The sequence below is a fragment of the Grampus griseus genome (genome assembly GCF_964374135.1).
Source record: "Grampus griseus genome assembly, chromosome: 10".
Classification (NCBI taxonomy): Eukaryota; Metazoa; Chordata; class Mammalia; order Artiodactyla; family Delphinidae; genus Grampus; species Grampus griseus.
In genome coordinates this window covers 91,168,154-91,182,795 of record NC_139004.1, presented here as the reverse complement: position 1 = coordinate 91,182,795, position 14,642 = coordinate 91,168,154, and the positions used below count along the sequence as shown (strand labels likewise).

General features: G+C 39.6%; 2 protein-coding genes across 5 annotated transcripts in view; both read right to left on the bottom strand.

Annotated features, from left to right (window-relative positions):
* Positions 1 to 14,642, bottom strand: part of CNTN4 (contactin 4) — a gene marked incomplete at both ends in the record, with an annotated part of 493,058 nt that overhangs the window by 222,416 nt on the left and 256,000 nt on the right. The window lies entirely within an intron of this gene.
* Positions 478 to 1,479, bottom strand: LOC309828864 (actin-related protein 2/3 complex subunit 5-like protein). Its single transcript, XM_082664458.1, has one exon. It carries the CDS (start codon positions 1,407 to 1,409, stop codon positions 999 to 1,001), a length of 411 nt encoding a protein of 136 aa, XP_082520584.1. The 5' UTR covers positions 1,410 to 1,479; the 3' UTR covers positions 478 to 998.

Below are 14,642 nucleotides of genomic sequence, written 5' to 3'. Positions count from 1 at the left end.
AGTTGTGTGACCAGGCAACGTTGTTATGGTAAAAGTGACCCAGGATTGGCACCCTGCCTCTGGCTGGGAGGAATACAAATGAACTATTCATACATATCTGGTGTTGGGCTTCCCTGCCTGTGATGATTTTCACCACTGGGCTTGTTCCTCTGCAGAACTTTGGAAGATCTGTCAATAGAAATGTTACAAGATATCTTTTTAAGACTTGGGCCTTCTAAGTCAGGAGGCTCCACGCTTAACTGATTCTTAATTGTTTGCTCTTAAAATATCACTTGGAAAAGAAATAATTTTAAAAATAACTCCCTGGAGATATGTGTTTGGACTGGGTCCTACCCTTAAGTACCTGTTGCTAAGTGTGATCCACAGTGATCATGTCATTTCAATTGTCTAGTCCAGCCTATGAACACTCTTTTGGGTGAACTGTAGATATAACCAGGTGCCCCCCTTTTTTTTTTTACTAATAAGCCAAGAGCTTTATTGATGCAGCAGGCACTTTACAATGAACCCAAGAGAGCCCGCCTTCTTTGGGAGGTCGGGATGTCTGTACAGACCCTTGGGGGTTTTCCACTTCAACAAAAACCAAGCTCTCCCTTTTTTACCACACCCCTTGAATCTGCACCTGCCCAAGTCATCCTTCCCCGCTTTTACACAGGCAGTGCACACAGGTACACCTGACCAATGCGGGCCAGCCACTCTGGTAGACAGTCACAATGTCAGTTCTGCATTACTTGTGGACAAAGGCATAGACTATCAGATCCTGCAAAGGATTTAGGAAACAGTAAGACAATTTCTCCCTCCACCTTGAAAATAAAATACACTTTAGCGGATGCATGTCCTGAAATAGTTTACTTGGGAGTTCTGAGGAACTCTGATCCATTGTCAATCCCTTCTTCAACAGCCTGTGCATCCAAAATTCTTCTCAAGGTAACATGAGTCTTTTTTTTTTTTTTAAACAGTCTTTCTTGCTGTAAGAACTCTTATAATGGAGCCTAGTCCTCCTACTGCAATGCCTTTTCATGCCACTGGAGTAACACTGCACTGTTATTTTCTGTGGGCTTCTCAAACCCTTTATAAATGTACTTCATGAGCAAGTCAATGCCATTTCTGTCCAGTGACTGCACAGCCTGCTCAATTTCGCTGCTCTTAAAATTTGTAAGCACTTTCAGCACCACGCCCTGGGCCCGTTCCTTCACAGCTTGATTCTTGGTGTTGACGGGAGAGTTCCGCAAGGCTGCATGAAACGCCCGAAGCATGTCCCCTTGCCGCAGGAGCCCGTCCACCTCGCTAGGATCCGGGCCTGGCTCGGCCGCCGCCACCGCCGCCTCCTCCTGTTCGTCCACGAATTTGTTCTCGTCAAATTCGTCGATGTCCACCCGACGGAAGCGCGAGGACAGCGTGTTCCGGGCCATGGCGGGGGCTCGGCGCCCGCTCAGGCAGCTACGCTCCGGGGAAGACCTCCACTCCACTCCGCTCGGAACCGGCTCCCCAGGTGCCCCTTTTTGATGAAATGTATGCTCTCTAGTTCACCAGAGTCTTCGCCATTCCCTATCATCTTACACCTGGCTTGTTCTAATTCAGTTTCAGCGTGACCTCTGAAAGTTTTCGAGCCCAGTTCTAGATTCTGGGTGGGGTAATTTCTTCCTACAGTAACTTGACAAGTAACCTGTCAAGGGAAGCACTGAACCTCTCAATATTTATGACCTTTAGAGAAATAAAAATCACTCACCTACAGGAGTCTAACATATTTCTGTTTTGATCACCTCTTTGTTCTTTCTTGTGTTTTCTGGAGAAAAGCAAAGACCTGCCATCCTGGCCCAGTGGGTTCCCAATTTCCTCTTTCCAGCCCCTAGTTTTTACCTGCATGTAAGGTGAATTAATAAACACTCCAGCCAAAATCTTACAGGCAATTTTGACTTACTTCAGAGAATTCTTTTTTTAACAATTAATTGGAGAATAGGTCTTGACAACATATTTATCTATCATATCCTAGGACAATTCCGTAGCAGACATGGAAAGAAATAATGTTTTCAAAATAACTGCACTCTATCTCCAAGGATTCAACCTAACAATTAGAAATATACCTTTTAAATAAAATTTAGAATGTGTGTGTCACTGTGGGTGTAGGGTGTTTTTCTTTTCTTTTTTTTTTTTAAACTGGTTACAGGCTGTCACCAAGCTAGAGGAAGGAGACCATTAGCACAACATTCATCATTCAGTATTTTCAGGAACTTCATTTGAGAGAACAATCTACCCGTTTTAGTTTTTATGAATCCCCTATGAGTTACAGACGCCAGATGTCTTTTCTCTGGCCGTCTCTCTGATGACAAGCATAGTGGCACATAAAAGGAAAAGCAGTCGGTGTTGGGAAGGAAACTCACAGCTTACAGCGGGCCAGTCCATTATTCATGGAGAAAGTCACAGGGTAGTTAATGTATGGATGTCAGACTTTCCAACTTTCAGAGAGTCCCCTTGGGAAGTGGTGCTGACAGATGTGTTGAAGGCAGAACTGCAAGCAGAGCGGGGTAGTCAGCAGGGGATCATTAGTCTGCTTCAAGAGCTGGGGCTCCTGAGTGATTAAGAGGTAACAGCTTACAAGAGCCATGCATAAATTACACATCCCAGGGTCAACGCCCCAAATTCTTCTTAATTTTTTTCTTACAAGGCATAGGGTCTGAATGGCAAATAGATCCTACTAGTCTGTCAACAAAAACCTTTACAACTTTAATATTTCTCATACTATCTATAAAAACCAAGTGACTCTTTAATTAATTAATCCTGGACTGTCTCCCAGCTTCTGTTAGAAGAGGACTGTATGTGAAAGGGTGTCCAGAAGAGCACTTTCACGTGCTTGTAACTCATTTTAACGACACTTGTTCACAGCAAAGATGAAAGCTGTTAAAGCTAGGATTAGGGAGGATTACTTTTAGTCTTAGCCAGCTCTGTCTTTTAATGAGCCCATTCATTCTCAACCTGAAATTTTCAGTACAGTGAAGGAGGACAGAATATGTCACCTCAAAGCGTGCCATGCTGGCATATTAATTACTTGGAATTAAAGTTACTTAAGAAACGGTCCGTGCAAGCAAGACACTCTGACCCTCCTTTGTCCTCCTGAAAGCAGGAAATAAATCTCCCACGTGAAAGGCACCCTCCCTGTTCCAAAGGTAGAGATCATCCCTTATCACCGGAGATAGGGAATTCAGGGCCAAGAAGGATGTATATAACCAACTTTGTTACTTTTTCACTAATTTACTACCCTAGGCCCAAACTTCTTTGTCTTGTCAATTCTTCACAAGTTTATTGTTCTTGTGTCTAAAATGTATAAAAGCTCCTTGCTTTGGTCACCTCTTGGAGTCTCATATTTGTACGGGCTCCTGTACATACAAAATTAAAATTTTTTTTCTCTTGTTAATCTGTCTTAGGCCAATTTAATTATTACCAGCCAAAGAACCTAGAGGGAACAGAGGAAAAGTTTCCCTCCCCTACAATAGCTACATGAAAATTTCTACACCTGAAACTTTATGGATCTACCCTGACGTAAAAGCAGAAGTCACACGTGGTGCTTAAGGGGGGAGCACCTAACATGAGGTTTATTGAATGAAGCCGCTCATGGTCAGAAAACTGGCTGAACATCATTCTCTGCTCTACCCTAACATCCTCAGACCTGAACCTCTGGATTTAATTCAGACTTGATCCTTAATTGCTTATGAACTGTCTGGAATGCTGGTACACCACGAGATAACTTGTGTGGATTGCATTTTTGCTGTTAAAGATTGCTGCTGGGTACGTGGGATTTTGTGGAAAATAAAAGGAGGTGGTCTACCAGTGGAAAGCAAATTTGGTATGGTGTCTGCTATGAAATAAACCATGACATATTTCAGATCACAGCCACTTTCAGGCTTTGGACCACTGACTCCCCCTGTCCCCCCACCCCCCCCCCCCCGCCTCTGCCATATTTCACTGGTTGATTTTTAGTGGCAAACGCCGCATTTCCCCAGCTGAGATGAGTACGGAAATGAAAAGAAAAGCTATGTCAACTTGAATTTAAAGTTTTCTGACCTGAAAATGAACTAGTCCTCTTAGCATAATGTACTCCCCTGCAGGCAATTCTCTTAACTAGGCTACAGTGCCATTTGGGAATGGGGGTGTTTATTTTTTTCATTCCCTGCAGAAAGTCAAATCATCTGAGCATTGATCAGTGCAGATTTAATGCACAGCACTGCACATTTGCCCCAGTAACACAGTGAAGGTCTGCCACTGGAGATTCAAAACAGCTCCAGGCAGAAGCAAAGCGTATTACTGCCAACCCAGGCATTTTTAGTGATAACCATCTCTCAAGGCAGGGTAGCAAGGACAGCTATTAATAACCAGAGTGATTTTCAGAAGGAAAATAAGTAATAAAATAGCTATACGTCTGCACATCATAGAAACTCCTCCATGCAATGCAAACATCTTCTTGCCTCAAAGGCTGATACAAAAATACTTTTATGGAGAAGAAAGTAATTAACAATGGAAGATCATCTAAAATCTGAGCTGGAAACAAACTTGGAGATCACTAAATCCAGCCACATACTTGTATTTTTAAATTTTTTGTTATGGAAAATTTCAGACACACACCAATTACAAAAGTAGAGATAATGGGATAAGGAACCCTCTTGTATCACCCAGCTTCAATAATTATCAACATTGTTTCATTCTTGTCTCTTTACTCTCTCTGGGTGTTGGCTACAATTTAATAGGACACAGAAGTATCTTTCTACAAGTCATTATATTTTTCTTTTATAACTTTTTGTATTTTAAATTTGGAATATGGGAAGAATTTAAGCAAAACTCTTTTTGGGTTATCTGTACCTTTAAAACTTTTTGCTCCTTTTATATACATATCCAAAAATGGTTGTTCATAAGGTGTTGAGGAACTTCCTATTTACTTAAACAATGTTGCAGGGATTTTGCCATCTATAAAATGGCTGTATAAGGCAATTATATCATCAGATTGTTGTAAGAATTACATTAGTTAATTTATGTAAAGCTTTTAAAATAGTGCCTGAAATATACTATACACTATATGTGTTACTAACATTCATAAGTGAGGCTACCTCCCCCTTTCGCTGTCTTTGTCAGGTTTTAGTCCCAGTGTTATACCCATTTCATAAAATGAACTGACAGCTTGTCTTTTGCTCTGAAACACATTATTTGGAAAGGGAATTACCTTAAAATTTTGAAAGAGTTCTTTGTAAAATTTATAGGCCAGAGTACTTGGAGAAAGTAATTCCTGACAACTTTGAATTCTTTCCATGATAATTAATCTATTCAGATTTTCTATATTTTCTTGGTTCCATTTTGTTGCTTATATACTCTCAGCAGATTGTTCATCTCATCCAGATGTTCAAATGAACATAGGGTTGTACCTAGTTTTTCTCTTATGATTTTAAACATTATATACAAAATTATATGCTCTTTTTAATTTCTAATTTTGTATATAGTCATCCCTTAGCTTACCATCTGTGAGGAACTGGTTCCAGGATGCCCCCTTGGATATCAAGGAAATCCGTGGATACTTGAGTCCCTTATATAAAATGCTGTAGTATTCGCGTATAATCTACGTACATCATCCCGTAAATTTAAAATCATCTCCAGATGACTTATAATACCTAATACAAGGTAAATGCTACATAGTTAGTTGTATACACAGGTAAATGCTATATAAACAATTGTCAGCAAGCAACCAATTCAAGTTTTGCTTTTTGGAACTTTCCGGAATTTTTTTCCATGAATATTTTCAATCCTTGGTTGGTTGAATCCGAGGATGTGGAACCAGTGGATACAGGGGGCTGACTGTATTTGTACTCCTCTTCTTCGTTCTTGATTATATTTGAAGAGGAATACACTTGTATTTATCTTTTCTTTTGTCTATCAAAACTCCTCTGTGCTGTCACCTGTGTACTGTTTCTATTTTCTCATCCACTAATTTCAACCTTTGTCTTCCTTCTGTTTCCCTGAGGTTTGTTTCATGTTCTTTTTTAACTTCATGAGGTGAATACTTAGTTTACTCATTTTGATTTCCAGAATTCCTTGCTTAATAATGAATTTAAGGTTACTGACTTGCTTCAGAGCAAACTTTTCATAAATTTCGTTAAGCATAGATCTGTTTTCATTTCTTCAATTTTGAAATGTCTATAAATTATGGTTTTTGTTTCTGTTTCAACCCAGGAGATACTAGAAAGCAGACTTGAAATTTACATGAGTTGATTTTAAAAAATATTGTGGTGGTTGTCATTGTGTAAAACTGATCTATAGCTAATTTCTAGTGTAACTACATTATGGCAGAAAATAAGGCCTGATCTGTACAATTTCAACTTGTTGAACCTTTTCTTTTTTTGGCTTAATATATAACCAATTAAAATAAGCATTATATGGGCACCACAAAAGGAAGTACATAAATACATATTGTATTATTACATTATTCAAAGTTTTGTATCATTATTTCTATTTACTTAACTATCAAGTTACATCACAAACGTACTTTAGTAATTTCTCCTTGTATTTCCAAATGTTGAGTATTATAAATTTTTTTTTTTTTTTTTTTTTTTTTTTGCTGTACGCAGGCCTCTCACTGTGTGGCCTCTCCCATTGCAGAGCACAGGCTCCGGACGCGCAGGCTCAGCGGCGATGGCTCACGGGCCCAGTGGGATCTTCCCGGACCGGGGCACGAACCCGTGTCCCCTAGCATCGGCAGGCGGACTCTCAACCACTGCGCCACCAGGGAAGCCCTACCTGTCATCTTTCTTGTGTATTTTTTATTTATGCTGTTTTTCTCATTTTTCCTTTTGGCCTTTGCTTTAATAGATTACTATTTCTTTGACTGAACTGTCTCCAGCGACTTGGAAGGTACATATTCTGTTTTTATATCTACCTAGATTTCTATTTCCATTAATTATTAAAATAAAGAATACCTTGTGGCTCCCTCTCAAAGAGGAGAAAGTACAATAAGTGTGTCATGATATAAAACAAAATGGTACACACATATATACTGGTCAAATATCTTTATCAATTACATTGATTATACATAGATTAGATCTTTACTCCCTAATTGCCATATCTACGAAGGTTCCTGATCATTATACTTTCCTTTTACATATTAAAAAACAAAACCAAACAAAACAACTTTAGTTACTCATGCTTATCACTAATTCAATTTCCTACAATGCTCATTTGGCTTTTTACTGAGTCTGCATTCCAGATTTTAATTCTTTCATTACTAATTTTTGTTAGCGCCCTTTAAACCCCAGTTAGTATCAGAGTTAGGTCTCTCTTCACATGAGCATCTTTGTTTCACAGATTCCATGGTTTCTTGTGCTTGACAGAAGGCACAACAGAGATGCATCTTTTAATTTTATTGTATTTTCTTAAGACATCTCTTTCACATGCATTTCTGGCGTCTGTTTTGTTTTGCATCCTCAGGCAATAGGTGACACTTCCCCCCTTCCACCCCTCCCCTCTTTTAACACTGAATATTTTCTTAGGTCACCGTGATGGAGTAGTTTTTTTATTTAACTTTGTCTATTAACATTGGTTGTAATTCTATCCAGGTCTTAGCTTCACTAACCAAAAGTGGGTGTATCCCTTTATTCCTCCAAAAGTGTGTGGGGGGCAGCTTCCAGAATTCCTACCTGAGGAACTCAGATGGAACTTTCTACTGCTTCAGTTTCCACCTTCAGAGTAAGCTGGTATCACCCTTTAGCTATGTCCACACCCAATATGCCATATGAGCCTCTTTCCCTATAAAGTATTAGCTAGAATTGTTAATTTCCTAGTAATTTTTTGGCAGGGAAAGATGGTGTACGGCATGTATGTGTGTGTTGGTAAGTATGGGAGAACATTTCTTCTGGATTCCTTAGAAAAATGTTTCCTTTATAACAAGTGAACACCTAATTTTTAAAACAGGTGTGCAGATTTAATGTGTATTTCATAGAGAAATACAAAGTGGGTATTGTGGCTACCGCTGAAAGCTTTTAAAGATATCCTCTCTATCTCCCCGTGTTGTCAATTTAGTTCTTTAGTTATTAGTCTTTACTCTAGCCTGAATGTTTGTGTCCCCCCCAGAATTCATATTTTGAAATCCTAAACCATAAAGGTGATAGTATTAGTAGGTGGGGTCTTTGGGAGGTCATCAAGTCATGGGGAGCACCCTCCTGAATGAGATTAGTGCTCCTGTAAAAGAGATCCCACAGAGCTGCCACGTTCCTTCCACCGTGTGAGGACACAGTGAAAACGTGCTTGTAATAAACCAAGAAGAGAGCCCTGACGTGATCACGCTGGCACCCTGATCTCAGACTTCCAGCCTCCAGAACTGTGGAAATAAATGTCTGTTGTATATAAGCCACCTAGTCTGTGGTATTTTGTAGTAGCCCGAACAGACTAAGACTGTCAGATGGTCACTTCTCAACTTGACCTGTGCTACAACTACAGGTAATTTTTCAAGTAAATTTTTGATGGTTACCCTCTGTTTCTAGTCTGATTAGAACATTGCTTCTTTCTTTGTTTTTCATAGAAAGCTGGGTAATAATAAATCAGCCTTGGCTTCCAAGAACCCATTTTAAAACTGCCTTCCACTCTAACTTATAACCTATCTCACGATGCTACTTAAAAAAAATCTTTAGCAATTCCTAACTTCTTTCTGGAAAAACACCCAAATCATTACCACCACATCTGACCATAGTTTCTGCCTGTATCCCAACCTGAGACTTATCCTACTCTCCCTGCTGCTCTGGAGGTCCCACCACACTGCCTTTCTCTCCTGGCAGGCAACCTCCTAGACTTATGCACTGTTCCATCTGTAATACTATTCCATCTTTCATCCTTCAAAATCTAAGCTCCAGAGCTACTTCTTCAGAGAAGCCTTCTCCCAGACTACATCACGTCCTTCTATTCTACATGATCAGATCATTGAACCCTATTCTTCTCCCACCTCACAACCAAAAGCACACGTCCCAGTGTGATTTTCTGATTACCCTCTTACTCCCCAGCAGACCTGTAGGTCCCATGATAAGAGGAACCACTCTGTTTTTGTTCACTCCTATACCTGCCATGTCTACTAAACCCCTGACATCTGAGAGGTGCTGCCAAAGTTCGATGCTTTCACTTTTAAAAAATAATCTATTCTCCTCAACCTCAATATCCTGATTTACATACTCCACTGGGACCCAATCATAAATCTCATTCATCACAACAGTTTCACTGAAGTAACCTGGAACTGCACATTGAGAAGGAATGCTGGCCTGCAATATACTGAACAAATTCAAAAGGCAGCAACACTTATAGAGAAGGTGTAGGGATGTCTTTGTTATAGTTAGGTGTTGATTTCAGAGGTGTGTCATACAGGCCTCATTTGGCAGTAAGTGGGAACCACAAAGGGAAGAAACACATGATACTTAAATCAGCTACAATTTATTCTGAAAATCTCATTTGTCTTCTCAAAAGGCAAACCTGAGTTTGCATGAAATGATAAGAACTGGGGCTTCAAACACCTATAAAACTGAAGTATTTTGGCATTTCCCAGGTGTTTCCTATTGTACGTGCTGGTTTGAGGGAAAAAGAAAGTGTACAAATGCCACATTACTTCACAAAGTAGAGATTCTTTGGATATTTCTGAGACGCTACATTAGCAACTGCAACTATCTTTCCAGCTGTGCCCACCATATGGACCTATGAATTACTGCGGAGTGTCGTTATAACACAACTGCTTCCCAGGGGTTAATTTTGATGGTGAGGATGGTGATAATGTGTTAACCTGTGACTAGCTGATGTGAGAAAAACAGGGTGTGTTGCAGTTAGAAATGGGAGGAGCTTTCTTGGCTCAATATGATACGGCTGCCCACTGTCTCATCAGCAGCCAGGACCCACCTAAAATATCATGAACATTCTCCCAACCAGCCTCTGCACTAAAGATAGGACATTTCTTTTAGTTCATAATGTAGGCAGAGTTGGTCTCTCTGTGAAAGGATTACTACTTCATGTGAAAATCTGTGTTTATTCTATATGTCTCAAATGCCAAAATCGTTAGCGAATACAGTTAACTCAGATAAGCATGATGCGTAGAAGAGTTTTTCATCCATACTGTTTGTCCTCGATGAACAAGCGACTTCATTAAGTCATTTCCTTTTAAATCAGCAGCTATAATCCTACCTTTAGTCAAAATGCCACCGTCTATTCCTTTGCCTATAAAAGTGAACTTTACTTGTCCAAATGCATAGTGTTGTCTGGTCTTTGATTTGACCAACTCCAGGTATTTTCTTCTTAAATGTCTGAAAACTAAACTGAATGAGTTAAAAAATATATCAGAAAAATGGCCAACTTTTTTTTTTTTAAGATTTTTTAAAAAAATTATTTATTTTATTTATTTATTTTTGGCTGCTTTGATTTTCGTTGCTGCACACAGGCTTTCTTTAGTTGCGGCGAGCGGGGGCTACTCTTCGTTGCGGTGCATGGGCTTCTCATCGCGGTGGCTTCTCTTGTTGCGGAGTATGGACTCTAGGCGTGCGGGCTTCAGTAGTTGTGGCACGAGGGCTCAGCAGTTGTGGCTCACGGGCTCTAGAGTGCAGGCTCAGTAGTTGTAGTGCATGGGCTTAGCTGCTCTGCAGCATGTGGGATCGTCCCAGACCAGGGCTTGAACCTGTGTCCACTGCACTGGCAGGTGGATTCTTAACCACTGCGCCACCAGGGAAGCCCATCAACTTATTTGTGCCATCACACTCAGAGGATCAAGATCCCTGACAGTGGTGAATATTCCACTTTTGAGACTTCAATTTCTGATCTCCCAACCTGAGTCTATTTCCAAATTTCCAGGACTCAACCAGCATTTCCTCATTCTATATACTGCACCATTATCCTGCTTAATTCAATGGAACATCATGATGTACTGACCTGACAAAACACCGATTTGTTGATGAAAATGTATCCAAAGGGCTGCTCATTTCTTTCTCACCTGAAAAGATGAGATTCATATTTCCAGTGTGCATTACAACAGGAACGCTTGCCATATATCCTGCAGTGATTGTCCACTGGATTATTTATGAAATGCTCAGCCAGGTTTATGTTGTTGAAAGATCACTGTTGATCATGTGTTCCGCTCTGGCTGGTACATCCCTGGTAGCACTCTTAACTGGGTATGTAATGTGTTTTTCACATCTCCAGACTCTTGGCCTCCCACCCAGCACCTGGGTTTCCACATAGCATCACCTCTCCCTGCTTTCTGGGACAGGACAACTCCAAAAGGGAACTCTGCATGCTGCTGAGCTTTACTGAATGATCACAGTTTGTAGATCACTTTGCTTTTATGGATCAAATCTCACTTTCCAAATACCATTTTCTTTTGGTGCTAATGTGTCTGACCCTCATTCTGATGGATCAGTGGTCCTCCAGTTCTAAGGATCAAACCTGGAGATAATCACTTTGATTTTTTTTTTAATGTTTGAAAAGAAAATAGAGACCTTCTCAACTTGAATTTAAATCTACAAATATAGTGCCTATTATTAAATTAAGTACAGAGTAACTATCAGCAGAGAAGCTGGGTAATTAGGGCCATCATTAATTTACTAAATTCCATGGTTTCAGCCCAATAAAGAACATGGCAACATCTGCATAAAAGCAAACAAGGAAAAAAGAAGAGATAGAAGAAAATTCTTGCAATGTATTTCTGCTAATTTTTTTTTCTAAACTAAATGATCCCCTTTAGGTTACTGAACACTAAGAAATTTAATTAATTGCTATTAAGTAGCTAAGTGTATTTCTAAGTGCTACAGCCTGGGACTTGCTATAGATGCAAAAACAGCTTAAACATCTCTCTTACTAGAACTGAAAGCGGAATGAAGGTAGAAAGTGTACAACTACCACTCCTGGGGAACTTTTCTTTGAAAACAGACCAGCAATTCTCTATACAGGTTAAGAAACTGGGGGCTCAGAATTATTCTATGACCAGGGAATGCTTGCTGTCTATACAAACTCATTTCTTCTACTCATAAGTATATAGTTGTTGACATCTAGGCATTCAAAAGTAACGTCATGAAACCTTCAGATTGTTTTAAAGAGCTGACAGGAAAATTCAAAGGCAAAGAGTAGGTTGGTAGCATCACAGAACATGCTTAACCAATTCTGGAGATAACTGACATCAGAAATATTCATCCCAGTTCTTCTTGTCACATCTAGTGATGGAGAAGCTCACCATTCTTCTAGAAATGTGGAGCCTGATTTCTTCCTTTTGCTTCCCTTGTTGATTCCTTCTTTGAGCTACGTCATCTCATGGCTGAGAGAAATGGAGCCTGTATCTGGTGTGGTAAGGACAAAAAAATCCTAGTGGCCTCTCCTCCCAAACATGAAACACTCCACCAGGCCATTTAGGTTAGACAGTTTTCTAACAAGTAGTCCCTGATCAATGTGGTTTTTTTTTTTTTTTTCTCAGTTGGTGAAAAAGAGGTTTAATGAATGGAGAAAAGCATCATCTTCCAAACTGTTTCCCATTACTCTATGCTGATTAAATCACCCTTGTGCTATAACCTCTGCTGGTTGGCAAAGTGGGAAAAGAAAAAAGGGAGGAACTGGCTGAATAACTTTCAGATAAAAGAATCCAGGTTTGTATTTTTCAAAGGAACATGGTAGAGTCAAGGAGCATCAAACAGGATTGCTTTAAGAATATTTAAAACAAGATTAAAAAAAATACCTAGTACTATGGTGTTGATGAACCTATCACTAACTAAGTATTAACCTCTCCTCACTGAATTTCAATAGATGTGTATTCAAATGAATATATAATGTCTTGGGCTTAGAAGTGGAACTCAGAATGCATTTTCCATAGAAATAATACCATCCAAGTTGGTTTACCAGAGTTTGATCCGTAATATTCTTGAAGACTAGAACAGTAGTATTATTTCAATGCTGCTCCAACCAGCATTTTAAACATTATTTCCCGGGATCCCACATCCAGAAAACCTCTTCTCAATCACTGATCTCCAACAAGGTCACTCTTAACTTACTGAACACCTGTGGTTCTAAAATTTATTTGTAGGAGATAGGGTATCTCTCAGGTAAGTCACTTCTCAGGTGACATGAAATGGGCATCAAAGGGCAGCTATTTCAGTGCTGACCAAACATTAAGGACTCAAGATCCTAAGAACATAATTTATCACTTGTTATTTAAGTGTCTTAAAAACTGAGTCTAATTTTGGGCACCTTCCCTCACTCCACACACACACACACACACACACACACCACACACACAGAACAAGATGACTCAAGTGCAATGTCGGCCCTTCATCCTGATGTGCACGTTCAACCATGTCCCCACTATAACCAGAAGAAGAGATTGGTACCACACTTAGAAAGGGACTCTTCTTATAGCTTTTCATGACAATTAAGTGACTGTTAATCTTATAACCATCTAAAAATTTCAAATTTTGTTTTAAAATAGCCATACAAATTAAGCTGAAGATTATGTTCCCTAGTCTCTTAAAATAAACTCTGCAATATTTTAAAGCCCTTAGCTCCTCTGAGGCCCAATTAATGCTTTGTTTCTTCTAAGGAAATGAATGGAGCCCAGGCACATACTGTGCACACTAATGTAACATGCAAACATAAAGAATTACATGGGGCTTGGCCTCTGAGAAGATGATTGGCAGAGTTCATCTCAATTGTCATGCTGAGTCTTTAAGAGCAATTTTCAAATGTTAGGAGAATGGCTAAATCAGCATTTTAATAAAGCCACAATGCCAGAGCATGATGAGTTTATGTTAACAATAGATGCATATTCCAGATGAATCTCTTGGAAGATATATCTGAAAAATATTTGCCTACTTAAAATTTGTTAAATGAATGTAAATCAAGAATCATAATATGTCTTCAAAGACAAGCGATTTTCTGATTTAATTTTAATTCCAGGCTTAGGCAAATGAAAAAATCAAACCAGGCCTAATTAATAAAATCAGGAATGTTTGGATGTTTGAATTTTGCAAACTGGCACCACATTTATTATGTCTTTAATCCTTACAACACACTGGGGAGATTTAAAGGACAAAGATAAATTCCATTTGGCTGGCATAATGCTGTGTGAGGATTTGAGAGTTATGCTGGGAACCAAGATACGGAGAAGGAGAGCCTGAAGTCTCAGTGAGAGAAAGTAGAGGAATGAGTTGGAAACGGAGGGACTGCCTCCTGAGGAAGGTGGTCAGTTGTCTAATCAACAGAGCGAGAAAATTAGAACCCAGCCAGGAAGATGTCAGTATCCAAAGGCGTCTGATATGGCAGGCAGGGCCTGGTAACTACACTACCTGGAGGTTGCAATACTCAGAATCCAAAGGATAGTGTGCTATGGTTTGAGGTTTGGAGCTGGATTAGAATGGAATCTGCATGTACCTTTGGGTGAAACATGAAGGCAAAGAGCTAAACTGTCTGGACTGCAGTGGTATGGGTTGGTATTTGGAGCTAATATGGATGCCCCTGAAAATCTAAAGTTATATAAAATTGGTAAGCAGTTTGGGGCAGTTTGGGGCAGGCATGGGAATAAGGCATGCAGAGGGGAATTAGGCACTCCTGCCTTATTCATTATACATTCTTGACTAGCATGTAGATGTACTGAAGATTATTCTGGGCATAAA